At 41.5% G+C, this 18,139-nt stretch overlaps 1 protein-coding gene across 4 annotated transcripts in view; it reads left to right on the top strand.

Annotated features, from left to right (window-relative positions):
- The window catches only part of LOC124043750 (collagen alpha-1(XVIII) chain-like), a 190,766-nt gene that overhangs the window by 152,119 nt on the left and 20,508 nt on the right, over positions 1 to 18,139 (top strand). For all 4 annotated transcript variants that reach the window (XM_046362676.1, XM_046362673.1, XM_046362674.1 and 1 more), the window contains 20 exons: positions 688 to 809; positions 2,180 to 2,206; positions 5,720 to 5,926; positions 9,031 to 9,057; positions 9,177 to 9,239; positions 9,405 to 9,488; positions 9,784 to 9,834; positions 10,500 to 10,628; positions 10,945 to 11,007; positions 11,172 to 11,216; positions 12,025 to 12,156; positions 12,577 to 12,648; positions 12,754 to 12,780; positions 12,930 to 13,028; positions 14,816 to 14,851; positions 15,139 to 15,228; positions 15,942 to 15,974; positions 17,152 to 17,169; positions 17,344 to 17,403; positions 17,544 to 17,621. In XM_046362676.1, the coding sequence (XP_046218632.1) occupies positions 688 to 809; positions 2,180 to 2,206; positions 5,720 to 5,926; positions 9,031 to 9,057; positions 9,177 to 9,239; positions 9,405 to 9,488; positions 9,784 to 9,834; positions 10,500 to 10,628; positions 10,945 to 11,007; positions 11,172 to 11,216; positions 12,025 to 12,156; positions 12,577 to 12,648; positions 12,754 to 12,780; positions 12,930 to 13,028; positions 14,816 to 14,851; positions 15,139 to 15,228; positions 15,942 to 15,974; positions 17,152 to 17,169; positions 17,344 to 17,403; positions 17,544 to 17,621 (1,463 nt within the window). The remainder of the gene's footprint in view (positions 1 to 687; positions 810 to 2,179; positions 2,207 to 5,719; positions 5,927 to 9,030; positions 9,058 to 9,176; positions 9,240 to 9,404; positions 9,489 to 9,783; positions 9,835 to 10,499; positions 10,629 to 10,944; positions 11,008 to 11,171; positions 11,217 to 12,024; positions 12,157 to 12,576; positions 12,649 to 12,753; positions 12,781 to 12,929; positions 13,029 to 14,815; positions 14,852 to 15,138; positions 15,229 to 15,941; positions 15,975 to 17,151; positions 17,170 to 17,343; positions 17,404 to 17,543; positions 17,622 to 18,139) is intronic.

The raw sequence follows: 18,139 nt of genomic DNA on the forward strand, positions 1-18,139 counted from the left end.
AATATTGCAAAGCTGTTTGTTGAAGGTCTTAATTCCGCCACTAGATGGAGACAGTATCCTTGTACCGTGCCTAGAGAAAGTATCCACACCCATTGACTCATTTTGTTTGGTTACAGCCTAAATTTAAAATGGACTCATTTTAGATTTTGTGTCACTGGCCTACACACAATATCCCGTGATGTCAAAATGTAATTATTTTTAGAAGTTTTTACAAATATATTGAATATGAAAAGTTTTTAACCCCTTTGTTATGGCAAGCCTAAATCCATTCAGGAGTAAACATTTGCTTAAGTCCCATAATAAGTTGCATGGACTCACTCTGTGTGCAATAATAGTGTTTAACGTGATTTTTAAAGAACTACCTCATCTCTGTACTCCACACATACAATTATCTGTAACTATCTCAGATTCAACCACAAAGACCAGGGAGGTTTTCCAATTGTACTTATTGGTAGATAGGTAAAGCAAAAACACAGGCATTGAATATCCTTTTGCGCTTGGTGAAGTTATTAATTGTTGTATCAATACACCGTCACTACAGAAAATACAGGCGTCCTTCCTAACTCAGTTGCCGGAGAGGAAGGAAACTGCACAGGCATTTAATACAATTTAAACCCTTTGAAGGTTTATATTCAGGTGGTAATAACTTTTGCCTTTCTTTCTGTCTTTCTTTCTTTTGTTTTCCAGACCAGGGTGGATCTAGAGGCGAGAAGGGCGACAGAGGAGAGAAAGGAGACAGAGGTCCTATTGGTTCAAAGGGAGATTCTGGTTCCGAGTCAGGCACACGAGGAGGGGCACGTGGAGAGAAGGTGCGGACTTATATAATCAATCTTAAACTACTAAATGCCTGACAACACATTTAAACAGTGGTCTATATATCAACGTTAGTACATCAACTAGTTAAAATTCCATGAAACAACCATGGTTGGTCTGATCAAGGTGTGTTGTGATCAAGGTGACAGCCCAAAATGTCTATTAAATTTAAATTTCTCTTCAACTATTGAAGTCTATTTATACAGCACCATTCATACACCAACAGCAGCTCACAGAATTAGTTCAATTTGAAATAATCTGAGACGGCGCTCAGACGTAAGCAATATTTCTCCGCTATGTTGGAGTCAACAGAAATACAAAATTACAACATAAATATTCCCTTACCTTTGATGGTCTTCGACCAGAATGTAGTGGAAGTTGTCATACTTACCTAATATATCGTTTAGTTTCAGTTCGTGTGCCCTTATAGTAGCATATGCTACGAGTTCCAGCTGAAATGCATCCAAAATGACTTCTGGTTCCGAACAGTTGCGCATCAAAACTTCAAAATTACATATTATATGTCGACTAAACTGGTCAAACTAAGTGCAGAATCAAGCTTTAGGATGTTATAAACGTACAAAACAATTCTTAATTCAACCGGACAATCATACTTCTTCTGAGGCAAGCTGGAACAGAGGAAGGGCTTTGTCCAATTCGCACCCTAACGCGCATGTATTTCCTCGCGACACTCACTCTTTTGCCTCCCAAAGGGTCAGATTCTTTTTCAGTTTACTATGGGCACGCAATTCATCCAAAGGGTGACACTTAACACTTTGTTCTAGCTAGCTATTTGTGTAGGTAGCTATCAAGTAAACGCAATGATAATAGTTTAGACACTATTATAATAATAGTTTAATAGTTTAGACAATAGTTTAGACACTATTATAGACTTAGGCCTATAATAGACACTATTATAGACACTATTATGCCTAACCCTAACAGGTTAATATGCTCTAGGTGTATTAGACCTGGAGTTTAATATCCAGATAGTGAAGTGAATATAGAATATACTGTATGTATTCTTTCTTATGCATATATTCTCAATGCTCAATGTCACAACACTTGCTAGTGTGGAAGTAATGTTTTTTTTTATAACTCATACAGGCCTGCATCCATACGTTTCATTGCTTTCAAACAAACTAAAATTGTATGGCAATTTACAAATACACCGGAGTATTCAAAACATTAAGAAAACCTGCTCTTTCCATGACATAGACTGACCAGGTGAAAGCTAATGATCCCTTACAGATGTCACTTGTTCTATCCACTTCAATGGAGATGCTCGCAACTCAATATTAGGAAGGTCTATGGTCTACTCAAATGCTAACTTGTTCTTTTCTCTTGGGTGTGGTTTTTCCTACAGGGAGTGCTTGGAGAAAAGGGAATGAAGGTATGTTCAAATGATCTATTCTTGTAACGTTGTGCTCCAAGTACTGTTGAATGCTTCTGCAAGTTTATTATTTATTGTCTGGACGAAGACGTTCAGGTCGAAACATTGCATAATATTGCACAAGCATTCGACAGAGATTGGAATTCTATTTATCTATCAAAGTTTTCATACCTCGTGATTTTTTTCCACATTTTGTTGTTATAGACTGAATTTAAAATGGATTAAATTGTGATTTATTTTTGTCACTGGCCTACATACAATACCCCATAATGAAACGGTGAAATACGTTGAGTCAATAAGTATTTAACCCTTTTGTTATGGCAAGCCTAAATAAGTTTCAGGAGTAAAAATGTGCTTAACGAGTCACATAATAATTAGCATTGACTCTGTATGCAATGACAGTGTTTTTAGGACTACCTCATCTCTGTACCCCACACATACAATTACCAGGAAGGTTTTCATATGCCTTGCAAAAAAACGGAACCTGTTGGTAGATGGGTAAATAAGAAGAAACAAAGCAGACATTGAATATCCTTTTAAGCATGGTGAAGTTATTAATTACACTTTGGATGGTGTATCAATACACCCAGTCCTTACAAAGATAAAGGCATCCTTCCTAACTCAGTTGCTGAGGAGGAAGGAAAGCGCTCAAGGATTTCACCATGAGGCCAATGGCGGAGCCATTTCTGCATAGTGCATTTTTAAGGAATGGGTAGTTTTACAGGATAAGAAAAGAAACTGATTGGAGCTAAGCACAAGCAAAATCCTAGTTCAGTATGCTTTCCACCAGACACTTTGAGATGAATTCACCTTTCAGCAGGACAATAACCTAAAACACAAGGTCAAATCTACACTGGAGTTGCTTACCAAGAATACAGTGAATGTTCCTGAATGGCCGAGTCATAGTTATGACTTAAATCTACTTGAAAGGGTGATTCTAACATGTATTGACCCAGGGGTGTGAATACTTATGTGAATTGGCAAACATTCCTAAACATGTTTGCACTTTGTCGTTATGGGGTATTGTTTGTAAATGGATCATAAAGAACATCTACTTCATCCATTTTGAATTCAGGCTGTAACACAACAAAATGTGGAACAAGTCAAGGGGTATGAAAACTTTCTGACATTACATGTTGTACCTTGAATGTGAAAGTTACTGGATGTGGGACAACACTACCTTTTAAACTCCAAATAAACACATAATAATGAATGGCACTCCAGATGCCTTGTTCATGTGCCAGTCTTTTGTCTTGTAACCAAAAATCATTTTATTATCAGTCTCCCCCATAACTTTTAAATAGCCTCATTTATAATCAGTCAATGCACTTTGATCAAGATGGCGTGACTGAAGGAAGCACTCTCCTCCCCTGTACTTAAATATATTTCTCAGATTAGTGTATACTCTATTAACTACTGTTATGGGATTGTCAAAGCCTTTCTGTTCAGTTAATTTTAACTCGGTCATCCATTGCTTGATTTGGAAGGAAATTGCCTATTTTTCACATCATATACAGTGGGGCAAAAAAGTATTTAGTCAGTTTAAGTTCTCCCACTTAAAAATGAGAGAGAGGCCTGTAATTTTCATCATAGGTACTCTTCAACTATGACAGACAAAATTAGAACCCTAACCCTAACCCAAAGAGCAGTCAAAGGACACCAGAAACAAAATTGTAGACCTGCACCAGGCTGGTAAGATTGAATCTGCAATAGGTAAGCAGCTTGGTTTGAAGAAATCAACTGTGGGAGCAATTTTTAGGAAATGGAAGACCACTGATAATCTCCCTCGATCTGGGGCTCCACGCAAGATCTCACCCCGTGGGGTCAAAATGATTACAAGAACTGTGAGCAAAAATCCCAGAACCACACAGGGGGACCTAGTGAATGACCTGCAGAGAGCTGGGACCAAAGTAACAAAGCCTACCATCAGTAACACACTACGCCGCCAGGCACTCAAATCCTGCAGTGCCAGACGTGTCCCCCTGCTTAAGCCAGTACATGTCAGGCCCGTCTGAAGTTTGGGAATTGATGGGAAATGATGTAAATATATCACTAGCCACTTTAAACAATGCTACCTTATATAATGTTACTTACCCTACATTATTCATCTCATATGCATATGTATATACTGTACTCTACAACATCGACTGCATCCTTATGTAACACATGTATCACTAGCCACTTTAATTATGCCACTTTGTTTACTTTGTCTACACACTCATCTCATATGTATATACTGTACTCGATACCATCTACTGTATGCTGCTCTGTACCATCACTCATTCATATATCCTTATGTACATGTTCCTTATCCCCTTACACTGTGTATAAGACAGTAGTTTTGGAATTGTTAGTTAGATTACTTGTTGGTTATCACTGCATTGTCGGAACTAGAAGCACAAGCATTTCGCTACACTCGCATTAACATCTGCTAACCATGTGTATGTGACAAATTTGATTTGATTTGAAGTTTGCTAGAGAGCATTTGGATGATCCAGAAGAAGATTGGGAGAATGTCATATGGTCAGATGAAAGCAAAATATAACTTTTTGGTAAAAACTCAACTCGTCGTGTTTGGAGGACAAAGAATGCTGAGTTGCATCCAAATAACACCATACCTACTGTGAAGCATGGGGGTGGAAAAAACATCCTTTGGGCTGTTTTTCTGCAAAGGGACCAGGACGACTGATCCGTGTAAAGGAAAGAATGAATTGGGCCATGTATCGTGAGAGCAAGGGTATTGAACATGAAACGTGGCTGGGTCTTTCTGCATGAAATTGATCCCAAACACACCGCCCGGGCAATGAAGGAGTGGCTTCGTAAGAAGCATTTCAAGGACCTGGAGTGGCCTAGCCAGTCTCCAGATCTCAACCCCATAGAAAATCTTTGGAGGGAGTTGAAAGTCCGTGTTGCCCAGCAACAGCCCCAAAACATCACTGCTCTAGAGGAGATCTGCATGGAGGAATGGGCCAAAATACCAGCAACGGTGTGTGAAACCCTTGTGAAGACTTACAGAAAACGTTGGACCTCTGTCATTGCCAACAAAGGGTATATAGCAAAGTATTGAGAAACTTTAGTTATTGACCAAATACTTAATTTCCACCATAATTTGCAAATAAATGCATTAAAAATCCTATTTTTGTACCTAGTTGAAGTGTACCTATGATGAAAATTACAGGCCTCATCTTTTTAAGTGGGATAACTTGCACAATTGGTGGCTGACTAAATACTTTTTTGCCCCACTGTATGTTGAAATTAATTTACCACCTGAACTTAGACAAATCACTCCCACTATCATCATAATTTTTTGGGAAAGTCACATTTACACAACATCTGGTATGTGTACCATGATGTACGAATTATAATACACATAATGCTATGTACAACACATGAAGTTTTATCTTAAAGTTGCTCCTGAAGCTAACATAATGGTTTTCTGTCTCCATACCAATACGGTATTCTTTGGAAACAACATAGATGTATACCTTTTTGATTGTCCTGTTGTCTACGTAGGGAAAAGCAGGCTTTGGCTACCCCGGCTCGAAGGGTGACCCCGGCCCTGCTGGTCCCCCCGGACCACCCGGCCTCCCAGGGCCAGCAGCAGAGGTGGTATCACGTGGCGACGGCTCCGTGGTTCAGACGGTGGCGGGTCCAAGAGGACCCGCTGGGCCTCCTGGTGCCTCCGGCCCTGAGGGACCCGCAGGAGCTGACGGAGAGCCTGTGAGTTGGCTTCCGTTCCCATCCACCTCCATACCAGTAGAGCAGGGGTCAACCCCCATCATATTTTGCCCCAAAAAAGTCTCCTCTTGTTTTATCATCAGGTGAATGATAATGGCAAGAAGTACTCAATATTTTTATAGATTTGGTACATAGTTTTTCATTTTTTTGACCTACCCACATCAGTTTATAGCAGCTGTTTAGCTAGTTAAACAAAAGTTAGCCATGTGTTGGCCCAAATGTATATCCATGTAACTAAAAGTGTGTTTATGCTGTTCTTGCTATCCATAATCTTAAACATTGGAGGGGGATCCACAAAAAAAAATACACTGAACAAAAATATAAATGCAACATGGAACAATTTTACTGAGTTACAGTTCAAGGAAATTAATACATGACATTAATATGACATAAATTCATTAGGTCCTAATCTATGGATTTCGCATGACTGGGAATACAGATATGCATCTGTTGGTCACAGATACACTACACTGGCACCGTCATTAAAAAATAATAGTAATACATTTTTCACCTTTATTTATCCATGTAGGCCAGTTGAGAACAAGTTCTCATTTACAACTGCGACCTTGCCAAGATAAAGCAAAGCAGTGCGACACAAACATCACAGAGTTACACACGGGATAAACAAACGTACAGTCCAATAACACAATAGAAAAATCTATATACAGTGTGTGCAAATGTAGTAAGATTAGGGAGGTAATGCAATAAATCGGCCATAGTGGCGAAATACAATTTAGCAATTAAACACTGGAGTGATAGATGTGCCAAAGATGAATGTGCAAGTAGAGATACTGGGGTGCAAAGGAGCAAAATAAATAAATAACAATATGGGGATGAGGTAGTTGGGTGGGCTATTTACAGATGGACTATGTACAGGTAAAATGATCGGTAAGTTGCTCTGACAGCTGATGCTTAAAGTTAGTGAGGGAGATATGACTCCAGCTTCAGTGATTTTTGCCATTTGTTCCATTGGCAGCAGAGAACTTGAAGTGAAGGTGGCCAAAGGAGGAGTTGGCTTTGGGGATGACCAGTGAAATATACCTGCAGGAGCGCGTGCTACGGGTGGGTGCTGCTATGGTGACCAGTGAGCTGAGATAAGGCGGGGCTTTACCTAGCAAAGACTTATAGATGACCTGGTGCCAGTGGGTTTGGCGACGAATATGAAGCGAGGACCAGCCAATGAGAGCATACAGGTCGCAGTGGTGGGTAGTATATGGGCCTTTGGTGACAAAACGGATGGCACTTTGATAGACTATATTCAATTTGCTGTGTAGTGTTGGAGGCTATTTTGTAAATGACATCGCCAAAGTCAGGTAAGATCAGTTTTACTAGGGCATGTTTGGCAGCATGAGGGAAGGAGGCTTTGCTGCAAAATAGGAAGCCGATTCTAGATTTAATTTTGGATTGGAGATGTTTAATGTGAGTCTGGAAGGAGAGTTTACAGTCTAACCAGACACATAGGTATTTGTCGTTGTCCACATATTCTAAGTCAGAACTGTCCAGAGTAGTGACGCTAGACGGGCGGGCGGGTGCAGGCAGCGATTGGTTGAGGAGCATGCATTGATATGGTTTGTTAACTTGGCCTTCAAAGACTTTAGAAATGCAGGGTAGGAAAGATATAGGTCTGTAACAGTTTGGGTCTAGAGTGTTTCCCCCTTTGAAGAGGGGGATGACCGCAGAAAATTTCCAATCTTTAGGGATCTCAGACGATACGAAAGAGAGGTTGAACAGGCTAGTGACAGGGGTTGCAACAATTGCGGCAGATAATTTTAGAAAAAGAGGGTCCAGATTGTCTGCTGGCTGATGTATTTTAGGGAGTGTTTGGCCGTTTAACCGCGTACCCATTACTGATGCAGGCAATGAGGCAGTGATCATTGAGAACCTGGTTGAAGACAGCAGAGGTGTTTTTAGAGTGCAGGTTAGTCAGGATGATATCTATGAGGGTGCCCGTGTTTACGGATTTAGTGTTGTAGGGTAGGTTCCTTGATCATTTGTGTGAGATTGAGGGCAACTATCTTAGATTGTAGGATGCCCTGGGTGTTAAGCATATCCCAGTTTAGGCCACCTAACAGTACAAACTATACAAACTAAATGGGGAGGGGCAATTAATTCACATATGGTGTCCAGGAGATATGGCGGCGAACTGTACACCACTACAGCCGATGCTTGGCATTGCGCATGGTGATCTTTACATTTATGTTTTATACTTAAGTATATTTAAAACCAAGTACTTTTAGTCTTTAACTCAAGTGAATTTTATTGGGTGACTTTCACTTTTACTTGAGTCAATTTCTATTAAGGTATCTTTACTTTTGGGTACTTTTTACACCACTGAATGTTTCCTCAAGCTCGAGGCAGAGTTTCTGTAGGCTGCCACCTCCAACATCCGGGATAAGCAAAGCTTGCATTACCTGTCCTGTGCTTGAAGGAGAACTGGTCACAGTCTCCTCCGTCACCATTGTTTTCACACGCATAGCTTTAATTTCCTTTCTTTCACAATACATCTTGAACTAAATTAAGTTATTTTTGAAAATCTTCCGACCATTATTGTTCAGTTTGTATGCACAGCTTGATTTGATTGGCCTGTTTTTGTGCAATGCATGTATTTTGGGGGATTTTGGCCACTGAAAAAATGAAGATGAGCAGGGACTATCCAAAACTTTCTGTGCACTTATGAACTACTCTTATGGATAGCCGACAAAATTGTATTCTGTAAAGGATGGTTTTAAAAAGGTAACGATGTACAATACTTCATTCAAAACAGAAAACTGCAGAAACTAAGGTTGCTGTGGGTGCTGCCGCACCCCCTGGTAAATAAAATAGAATAAAAAAGATACTCAAATATAGAAATGTCACGTATTATAAAGGTTTATATTTTGGCATACCCAAATTGCCTACTATTTTAGCAATACAATTATAGGTGTTCTTATATGGCTATGGAGTTGAAAGGGTTAACAAGAGATTGCCTGGAGATAAAACAATGACAAACAGTGGATGCAATTGGCTTGTCGTGTCTTCAGGTTTTAAATATTTTCCTTTTTGATCAGTATCCATTTAATTTTGTTTTATTTTCCTCTTCTTCACAGGGTGATCCAGGTGAAGATGGATCTCAAGTAGGTTGACAAATTAATGTACTTTGAAATGGATAACTAGTGGTGCAGTGAGGATGGTTTGTCTACAGGTCAAGTATTTGCATGGCTCAAGTTGCTAGTCTGCTCTGTCTCTTACCCAGGGCCCTGTTGGACCACCAGGCTTCCCTGGAATCCCAGGAGACCCCGGGCTCAAAGGAGAGAAGGTACTATATTCTGTCATGGCATTGTTGTATTGAGAAGCTGTTATCGTGTGGCTTGGTCCCAGATCGGTTTGTTCTGTATAACCAACTGTTATGGTTGTTTGGCATGACACTTAACATAGGAGTTGGCAAGACAACACAAACAGATCATGTGTGTCTGCCCCACAGGGTGACCGTGGTGAGGGCCAGCCAGGCCCCAGGGGACCTCCAGGGCCCCCCGGACAACCAGCGCCAACCAGACACGACCGGCCGGTGAGTCTACATTGACCCCAGTAATTTTATCGAAAGTCATAGTTTTGTATTTTCTACAAACAATTTGCAAATAGCAAAGGACCCTGAAGCAACCACCACAACAGGGTTGTTGATACCAAAATGTTCAGTTGCGATCGGCAAATCATATTTTAGCTAAATTCTTTCAAATGAGGGGGAGAAGGTGTCAGCAGAGCTACAGTAGATACATATGACCTGTATGTAATTGCAAGGTAAACACCATGGAGCATGATGACTTCTATTATGTGTCTGAGCTAGTTCACCTTCTTTGTTTTAGACCTTTGCAGACATGGAGGGCTCTGGGTTCCCTGACTTGGAGACACTTCGGGTAAGTCCACTTCTCTCACACTGGTTCATCCGCAGTTGTTAGGTGATGCCCTTAGACAGACACTGATCTTGGGTCAGTTTTGCATTCCCCTCCCCCTAATGGTTACAATTTGGATATGGAGGAGAGAAGCTGATTCTAGATCTGCACCTAGGGGAAACTTCACCTCGAAGCGGTATTAGTGCTCTACTACACGTGTATAAACAACCCCAAACCCAGTACAGATTTATGTTTTATGTATTCCTCTGACCAAACATCCAACTCGAACGTACAGCGTCCTACCTCAAAGTGGAACGGGACTTAAGCTGTGAAATTAATTTGAAGGAAGTAGCAATTTGGCAAGGCATTAATTTACTCAACCAATGTCGAGCAGAAAGCATTCCTTGCTGTATTTCATCGCAAGCTATGATTTGTTACAGTATGTTTCTTTTAAGATATGTTGTCCTTACTAGGATTACTAGAGTACGTACTAGGGTTTGTTGACATTTGTGAGTAGTTTACTCAAACAAAAATGTATTCATTTATTTACCTTTATTTTACAAGGTTGACTGAGAATTGGACATTCTCTTTTGCAGCAAAAAACTGCGGGAAAAGTTGTTGGGGGGGGGGGGTTCAATGGGCTAAAATTATGTGCACAATAATCATGATGTATTTTCTGGGGGCGGTAGGGACTGCCTGGTTTGCCTGGCCCTCCTGGCCTCCCCGGGGCCCCAGGTACCTCTGTTGTTGGGACAGGGGTCTCTGGCTTATTTGGCCCCAAAGGTCCCCCAGGACAGGATGGTGCTCCTGGTCAACCGGTAGGTCCTCAGGAAATGCACCCTTCTCTCCATTCTTTTGCCTTTCATCTAACATACCACAATGCAACCATAATAGTCATAAGCATTTGACTGTGTTTTTATCTGTACTTATTTAGAATGGATGTACTGTGCTTTATCATAATGTAAGAAGGAAGGTGACCTCTGCAGTGAAATGCCTGTATATTTTACTTAAGTATAACCAAAAGTAATTTGACCAACTACACTGCTGATACAGTGCGCAAAGTGTAATGATTATGATTATTGTGATCATTAAGTTAATTAGCATGACATTAAGTCATAAACCTGCGCTTTTTAGGGTTTACACGGCCTGCCTGGTGCTGATGGTCGCCCAGGAGCTGCAGGGGCCGGGGGAGAGAAGGTGAGACTGAAAAAAACCAAAGTGATTTCAATGATCTAGTTCTTTACATCTCTTCGTGGCCTCTTGTGTCATTACCGAATGGCATCATTGATTGTTTTATGAAGAGCAATACCTATGGGAATTGAATGGGACCAGTTTATCAACTCTATGTTCCTAATCTACAGGGTGATCCAGGTGAACTCGGTCTTCCAGGAGCAGTCGGAGCGAAGGTGGGCACCGAGCCTTTTACTTTATTCAATCAAATACGCTATTGAAAACACAGAGGTCAGATTGGAAAACACAGAAGTCAGATTTGTAAATAAACTTTATGGCCTATTGAAAGGTTCGGGGTTTATGTACAGTACTCTGCAAGGGCTCAATCTTGCCTCTCTTTCTCATGCAAAGCTTCTACTTGTACCTTCCTAGCTATCTCTCCAACCTGTTCTCTTATGTCATCGTCCTCTCATACACCTGCCAATCTACAGGAGGTGCCAGGTCACCAGCATGGCAGAGTGGACTTTCTGTGTCTCTCTAGGGCAAGGTTGTGTTCATTAGGAACCAAAACAGACTGAAACAGGGAGGGGCTATTTGGACTTCTCTTGCAAAACCTTTTATATTGTTTTCTGTGGCGTGCCCTAATGAACACGACCCACGTCTCCTGCTCCCAGTCCCCTGGAGAGTTACTGGTTAGTGCTGGGTTGGATCAAATGCCTTCACACCTAGTATCTCTCCACGACCAGAGTTGGCAATCCATTTGGCATATGTGTATGAACTTTAAGTTATGTTTCAGGCTAGGGGACTATATTTCAACTGTCCCATATCTGCAGTTGGTCAGTTTCTCATAATGTTGCTTAAGTTGCCCTACAATGTTATTAAGACCTATGTGAAGTGTGTCCAACTGGTAGTGTGTGGATTGGATCTTATTATTTGCATATTGCTGACAATGGATGCCTGCTCAGGTGCAGCACTAACGCCAATGAGTGGAACAATATCTCATCAATATGATAATTACTCTTTTTGAATCTTGACATTCCACAGGGTGCACAGGGATTGAATGGCATTCCCGGTCAACCAGGACAGGGTGGATTGGCTGGCCTCCCTGGACCAATGGGACCTCTGGGACAACCCGGGCCACCAGGACCCCCCGGACCAAGCTATCGTGTTGGTTTTGTGAGTATCCACCAGGGACGGGTTTACCCATCTCAATGGTCTTAACAATGCATGATTACTAATGTTTCATAGTAGTTTTATAGTATCGGCAGTTTCGCTTGTGAAAATATCTGTAAACGGTGCCCTGTTGTAAACTAATTCTGCATTAACATTCAGTGACATTTTATTGATTAGTTTGAGGACAAAAATGTTTTTGGGTAACCTTAGTAGGCTATTTGAACATTAATTGGGGTGTCATGAGTGGTTATGGAAATGCCCGTTATCCTGGTTGTATTAGGGACGAAGGAATGAGATTCGCACACATAACTCTGACTTTAGTGTTATTGTGGGTTGATGTCAATGTCAGTGCGAATCTAAAGTTAGGATTCGGCCCTTAGAGACTTAGTCTTTCTCTCTCTCTCTATCTCGGTGTGTGTAAAGGATGACATGGAAGGCTCTGGTGTGGGAGTGGCCAATGGGGTTCCTGGAGCCAGAGGGCCAGAGGGGCAACAGGTGGGTGTCCTCCGCAGCAGGCTTTCATTTTTTGATCCATTGTAAGAATTTGGCTGTTTTCATAGATTTTCTTACTGTTTCTGATGTCTTTCTGTTCACTTTCAGGGTCCTCCTGGCATCCCTGGCCTACCAGTAAGAGCTTTTCTTTGGTTGAATTTCATATGATTTTATCACAAAATAAATATTGTTTTGACATAACCCATTGCAAGCCATCTCAATATTGTATCAGGAATTCTTATTTTGTGATCAGTTTCAATTTAACATAGGGCTTGTATTTTCAGGGCAGGTCTGGTTTCCCTGGTATTCCTGGTGAGAAGGGAAGTGAAGGACCACAGGGAAGCGATGGCCGACCAGGGTTGGATGGTTTCCCTGGTCCTAATGTATGTCAGAACCTTATTCCACACTCCCACCTCACAATATCTACATAAGGGTTCTAACTTGTGTAGTTAACAGCAACTCAGGTTTTGGCAATCTTCTGGGTGTGCAGGGTTTTGCGCCAGCCCAACACGAACACATCTGCTCCAGACTGAAGGCCATGATTAGTTGATTACATGCTGGTGTGTAGTGCAGCTGGCCTGAAATTGAAAGCCTGTCTAGATTTAATCTGTTCAATCTGTTCTTGACAGCAATTTTTTTTTTTATTAAAAGTGGGGAAATTTCAGCAAAAATAAAAAATAAAGGTCCCTTTTTCAGGACCCTGTCTTTCAAAGATAATTTGTAAAAATGCAAATAACTTCACAGATCTTCATTGTAAAGGGTTTTAACACTGTTTCCCATGCTTGTTCAATGAACCATAAACAATTAATGAATATGCACCTGTGGAACGGTCGTTAAGACACTAACAGCTTACAGTCGGTAGGCAATTAAGTCACAGTTATGAAAACTTAGGACACTAAAGAGGCCTTTCTATGTTCTCTGAAAAACACCAAAAGAATGATGCCCAGGGTCCCTGCTCATCAGCGTGAACGTGCATTAGGCATGCTGCAAGGAGCCATAAGGACTGCAGATGTGGCCAGGGCAATACATTGCAATGTCCATACTGTGAGACGCCTAAGACAGCACTACAGGGAGACAGGACGGACAGCTGATCGTCCTCGCAGTGGCAGACCACGTGTAATAACACCTGCACAGGATCGGGACACCTGAACATCACACCTGCGGGACAGGTACAGGATGGCAACAACAATTGCCCGAGTGACACCAGGAATGCACAATCCCTCCATCAGTGTTCAGACTGTCCACAATAGGCTGAGAGAGGCTGGACTGAGGGCTTGTAGGCCTGTTGTAAGGCAGGTCCTCACCAGACATCACCCGCAACAATGTTGCCTATGGGCACAAACCCACCGTCGCTGGACCAGAGAGGACTGGCAAAAAGTGCTCTTCACTGACGAGTCGCGGTTTTGTCTCACCAGGGGTGATGGTCGGATTTCCTTCTTCGAAGGAATGCGCATTACACTGAGGCCTGTACTATAGAGTGGGATCGAGGTGGAGGGTCCGTCATGGTCTGGGGCGTCACAGCATCATCGGACTGAGCTTGTTGTCATTGCAGGAAACCTCAACGCTGTGTGTTACAGGGAAGACATCCTCCTCCCTCATGTGGTACCCTTTCTGCAGGCTCATCCAGACATGACCTTCCAGAATGACAATGCCACCAGCCATACTGCTCGTTCTGTGCATGATTTCCTGCAAGACAGGAATGTCAGGGTTCTGCCATGGCCAGCGAAGAGCCCGGATCTCAATCCCATTGACCACATTTGGGACCTGTTGGATCGGATGGTGAGGAACTTGCAGAAGAGTGGGGTAACATCTCACAGCAAGAACTGGCAAATCTGGTGCAGTCCATGATGAGGAGATGCACCTCAGTAGTTAATGCAGCTGGTGGCCACACCAGATACTGACTGTTACTTTTGACCCCCCATTTGTTCAGGGAAATATTATTCCATTTCTATTCGTCACATGTCTGTGGAACTTGTTCTGTTTGTCTGTTGTTGAATCTTGTTATGTTCATACAAATATTTACACATGTTAAGTTTGCTGAAAATAAACGCAGTTGACAGTGAAGGACGTTTCTTTTTATGCTCAGTTTATTTTATGGATTTTTTCTAAATATTGGACTTTCTCTCACAAATGTATGCTTTTTTTCTCGGGTTACCTTTTAAATTTCCAGGGACAAAAGGGTGACAGCGGGGACAGAGGAGAAAGGGTGAGTATTTTCAAATGTTCATAGAATTCAAATGTAATTCAGAAGACATAATAATAGGTCAATTACATGCCTAGAGCTTGACCATTTAACACTGATATTGTGTTCAAAAACTGTAACAACCTACCAGGAAATCAATGTGTTTAGCAATTAACCATCAGAGGGATGAGAAAAAATCTGACCCTCTGTCAGTTATTAGGGGCCACTTCCACCCACTCCCATGTTTTTTATGCTCATCACCAGCATGTCTTTGTCCCTAAGGCTGATGTTATCTTGGGTCTGGTTTTTAGGGAGAATCTGGTCGCGATGGAAATGGACAGCCTGGACCACCAGGCCCACCCGGCCCACCAGGACAAATCATCTACCAGACCTCCAGCAGTGTAAGGCCCTGTACCGAAACAACTCCTAGGCCTTACCCCCAGTGCCCCTCTAGACCCTACCCCTCTGGACACTACACCCTAGACCAGGGATGAGCAACTTTGATGGGGTTGGTCTATAAAATTGAACCCCCCCCCCAAACACACACATTATGCCATGGGGCGGAGAGATGATTTAGCAATTCTATAACAAATTTCATTCAATTCTACTCATTTTGCCATGTAGAGGAGAGAAAAATGTCATTTTCGTGATATCTAATTGGTAGTTAGTCTTGTCCCATCGCTGCAACTCCCCTACGAACTCGGGAGAGGCGAAGGTCGAGAGCCATGCGTCCTCTGAAACACAACCTTTCTAAGCTGCACTGCTTCTTGTCCCACCCCGGCGGTTGGTTTAGATAGCTAGCCACTAGACTAACTTACCTATCTAAAAAAGCGCCTACCCCAAGTAGAAACTTGTTTTGATCTGAAGGGATTGGATATGTATAAGCAAAATGTCAACAACAACAAAATACCTGTCTTATCAATCTGCAAGATTGAGCTACTACCCTATTGCTTATACCAATCCGACTATTTTGAAATCTACATGAAGTGCCTAGAGGGTGTGGATAAGGAGTACCCATCCTTCTGCATGATCTTCTTTTAGCTCTACTGTATCTCCTCCAACGTGACGGTTGAGTTTGCATTGACATTAAGCTGTGCAATTTCTCTTTCTGCAGTATGATGGTGTCGTTGGAGGCGCCGGGCCCCAGGTAGGTGTTTTGTCCTGTTTGAAAACACTGTTATCATTCATGTGGCTCACTGTTACTCCAATAGTCTTAAAAGCAAATGTTATAAGAACTACAGGACACACTTCTTTTTCATACAATTAAGTATTAAATTGATGTCATTCATTTGCCAAACTCGATTGATCAATTGCAGTAATTATTCTGGGTGTAATTTGATCAATGTTTGAAATGCATTCAGGAAATCAATCAAGGGCTATATAAGTCACAATGAAATAAAACCAATGACTACAAACCCTGGGTCATATTAATTTGGTGCCAAATGGAAGAAAACTGACTGAAATAGGAAGGGACTACTTGAACTTTTCCAATAAGAAACGCTAGTATTGTCTTCCGTGGCAAAGTGTTTTGCTGTGCGTGCCTGAACACAACTCCTGTACAGGGTCCTCGTTACGCATTGGAAGTGTAGCAGAGAAGAATTCTCGAGACCATATGATCTTCATTACATGCTTGTCCTGCTTTTATAACAAAGATTCTATGGAGATGGCAGTAACCATCTGTTTCCATTTGTTGTATGTAATTAATATAAAGCTACATACCTTCCACCGATATTAGGCCAAAACTAAATTTACTTTACATCACACAACCCACATTTAAGAAATACAATGTACAGTCGTATTCCTAAGGGCCTGTGTAATTTTCATGAATTACATTATTCCTTCATCTGGATATTTTATTGATCTTAAATTAAGCAAATGTTCTTATGTTGCGAAACCTGTTGAGAGCATGTAATGCGATGAAATCTTGGAAATGATACATTACCTTAGAGTTTATTGGACAATGATTCTATAGGGGGGAGATGATGGAAGTCCTTCACACTACCACAAAATATAGATTTGACTTAAAGGGATAGTTCAGGATTTTGGCAGTGAAGCCTTTTTATCTACTTCCCCAGTCAGATGAACATATGGATACCGTTTTTATGTCTCTGCATCCAGTAGGAAGGAAGTTAGAGGAGGTTTCGCGAGCCAATGCAAACTATAATTTGCACACAGACTGGAAGTCTATCGGAATAGATAGCCAAAATCCCGAAGTATCCCTTTAATGAAAGTAATGACCAAATATTTGGGACCAGTCATAACCAGTCATAAAAAAAAGCAAATAATCATTAAATAAAATCTGATTTTTCTTTTCTTTTCTGTAGGGCCAAGCTGGATTCCCTGTAAGCATTGAGTTTCCTACAGTTATCCTACAGTTCTTCTAACGTTTTGTTCTAACAAGTGTGGATTTCATAGTGTGGTGGATATTTGCCCTGAAAGACTAAATAAACCCAACATCAGTGCTAGTTTGATGTGTGATAAACAGCACATTTTCTGATCTGTGCATTTTCTGACAGGGCCCGATTGGACCAAAAGGCGACATGGGAGATCCAGGCCAACCCAGTTATGGAGTCAAGGTCAGTGATGTGACCACACAGCAACATTGCCCTGTCATTGTTGCTACAGTGTACCACTGAGTTAGGCCCATTCCCAGCAAGTGTTTATTTTGTTACACACATTAACCAGTTTCTCGCTCTTCTTATGTGTCTCTTCCCAGGGCGAGAAGGGCGAGCCTGGCTCAATCATTGGGCCTGATGGGAATACTTTGTACCTGGGAAGATTGTCGGGTGAGAAGGTGAGCGTGACTTCTGTAGTCAGCAGTCATATTTGACACGTGTGTTTATAGCATATGTGATGCTACACATATCTCACATCCGACTCAAAGTAAGACTAAGCAATTAGCCTATTAAAATGTTCATCTGCCTATAGTTAAACCATGAGCAATCAAGTATTATGCATTTTGCTGACTAAGATCAAGGACCTGGTCATGAGAAAGGAATTCTAAATACAGGTGTATTTAATTACTTTGGAAAATGAATGGTAACATTAGACATGGCATAAGCTTAACGTACACAGCATTAACAAGCATTATAAGGCATTATTCGAAGCATTGTGAGAGAGCGAGACAAAGAAACTATGGCTTGTGCCATGGCCCATAGCTCATGGGAGAGGGAAATAAAGAGTGCAGGTATCTCACCACAGCAGGAACAAATAATAGATAGAACAATGACTCTTAAGACCATTTAATAAGCCAATGTGCTGTTTGGATTCAAAATCTATTGGTCGTTGACCAATAGTATTACTGTAAAGTTA

The sequence above is a fragment of the Oncorhynchus gorbuscha genome, linkage group LG09 (assembly GCF_021184085.1).
Source record: "Oncorhynchus gorbuscha isolate QuinsamMale2020 ecotype Even-year linkage group LG09, OgorEven_v1.0, whole genome shotgun sequence".
Taxonomy (NCBI): domain Eukaryota; kingdom Metazoa; phylum Chordata; class Actinopteri; order Salmoniformes; family Salmonidae; genus Oncorhynchus; species Oncorhynchus gorbuscha.